Source organism: Myotis davidii, unplaced genomic scaffold (genome assembly GCF_000327345.1).
Source record: "Myotis davidii unplaced genomic scaffold, ASM32734v1 scaffold211, whole genome shotgun sequence".
NCBI classification, from domain to species: domain Eukaryota; kingdom Metazoa; phylum Chordata; class Mammalia; order Chiroptera; family Vespertilionidae; genus Myotis; species Myotis davidii.
This window is the reverse complement of record NW_006282523.1, coordinates 765,679-767,108: the sequence shown is the minus strand read 5'-3', so window position 1 is coordinate 767,108 and position 1,430 is coordinate 765,679. Positions and strand designations below refer to the sequence as shown.

The following is a 1,430-nucleotide window of genomic DNA, read 5'->3' as shown; positions in this document are numbered from 1 at the left end:
AAGCCCGAGGAGGGCACGGTTGCTGCGGGCTCCTGCCTGGGAGCCACAGCCCAGTGCCCCGCAGGAGCGAGAAGGGGGGAACCCGCCAGCGGCCTCCCGTCATGTCTTGGGTGCCGAGCAGGACGGCTCCTGCGGCGTCCCTGCCCGTGGTCCTGGCTCAGTCGTGGCCCCAGCTCAGAAATGGAGAAGCCAGACAGGGAACTCAAAGCCCGGAGCCGGCCCTGTGGTCTGAGCTGTGAAAACTGGGCGTGCCGGTCTGGGGGGACCGGCCCACGGCACCTCCCACTCTGCCCGCAGCGTCCACTCCCGGCAGGCCTCCCTCCCGCTGGCCGGGCGGTCACGGTGCAGGGCTGCTCATTCTTTTTTGAACGAAAAGCCGACCTGCTTCGCTTCCCCGGCTTTGTTCTTGTTTTACGTGGTTTCCGTGTCGATCACAGAGCTGCCAAAAGTGTGGGACCAACATAGAAACGTGACCCCGTACACGCGCCCGGGAGAGGCCAGGCCAGCGGGCGTGGTCCCATTGCCTTTCCCGCCTGTTACCTGGAGTGTCGTTTCCAACCTGCCCCTCACGCTGCGGGGCTGAGCGCGCTTCTCTCTCCTGCAGCGTTTCACGCCTACGGGAAGGCCGGGAAGATGCTGGTGGAGACCAGGTAGGCGCCCCGTCGGGCTGCTCCGTCCTCCCTCCCCGCGGCTGACGCCCAGGCCGGTGGCCGGGGACTTGGTCTGTGTTTCTGAGCTTATCGTACCTGAGAGTAGGCCACGTCAGGTTGAAGGCCTTCTTTACGAAGGGAAATAAAACGCTGGAAAACTCGGGACAGAGTGCAGGGCCGCTCCCGGGCTGGGTCACGCCTCGGGCTGTTCCCGGCACTGTGGTCCGGGCCTGAGCGTGGCTGCGAGTGGCAGTAGTTGGAAATGTCCTGTTTTCTCCCTTTGGAGCACAACCGTCTGAGACGGACACGTTGCTGGGGGGTCGCACTTTCAGGCTCGCAGCCGGGACAGTTCCGAGAGCCAAGAGCCGCTGGGTCCTGGTCCCTGCTCGCCCGGCTGCGGGCGTTTCTGCGGCCCCTGGGCCTCAGCGCCCGCGAGAGCCGATGCCCGCAGAGAGGAGCCGGCGCTGGCGCCTGTGTGTCTAGGGAACAGCGGGCTGCACAGACGGGCCAAGGCCCGCACCTGCGAAACCGCATCCTCCACGCAGCCCGGCCTTCGGGTGGCGGTCGGCCCGTGGCTGGGGCGGCCTCGCGGGGAGCAGACCCCGAGACTGCGTGAGAACCAGCCCCCCTCTTGCAGCATGATCGGGCTGATGCTGGGGACCTGCATCGCCTTCTACGTCGTCATCGGCGACCTGGGCTCCACCTTCTTTGCCCGGCTGTTTGGGTTCCAGGTAGGGCCCCTCCCCCAGGAGTCCCGCCCCCAGCCCCTGCTGCGGGCAC

General features: G+C 66.9%; 1 protein-coding gene across 1 annotated transcript in view; it reads left to right on the top strand.

Moving 5' to 3' along the window:
* Positions 1 to 1,430, top strand: part of SLC38A10 (solute carrier family 38 member 10) — a 22,035-nt gene that overhangs the window by 4,307 nt on the left and 16,298 nt on the right. The window contains 2 exon segments of the mRNA XM_015559787.1: positions 605 to 650; positions 1,288 to 1,382. Of these exon segments, the coding sequence (XP_015415273.1) occupies positions 605 to 650; positions 1,288 to 1,382 (141 nt within the window).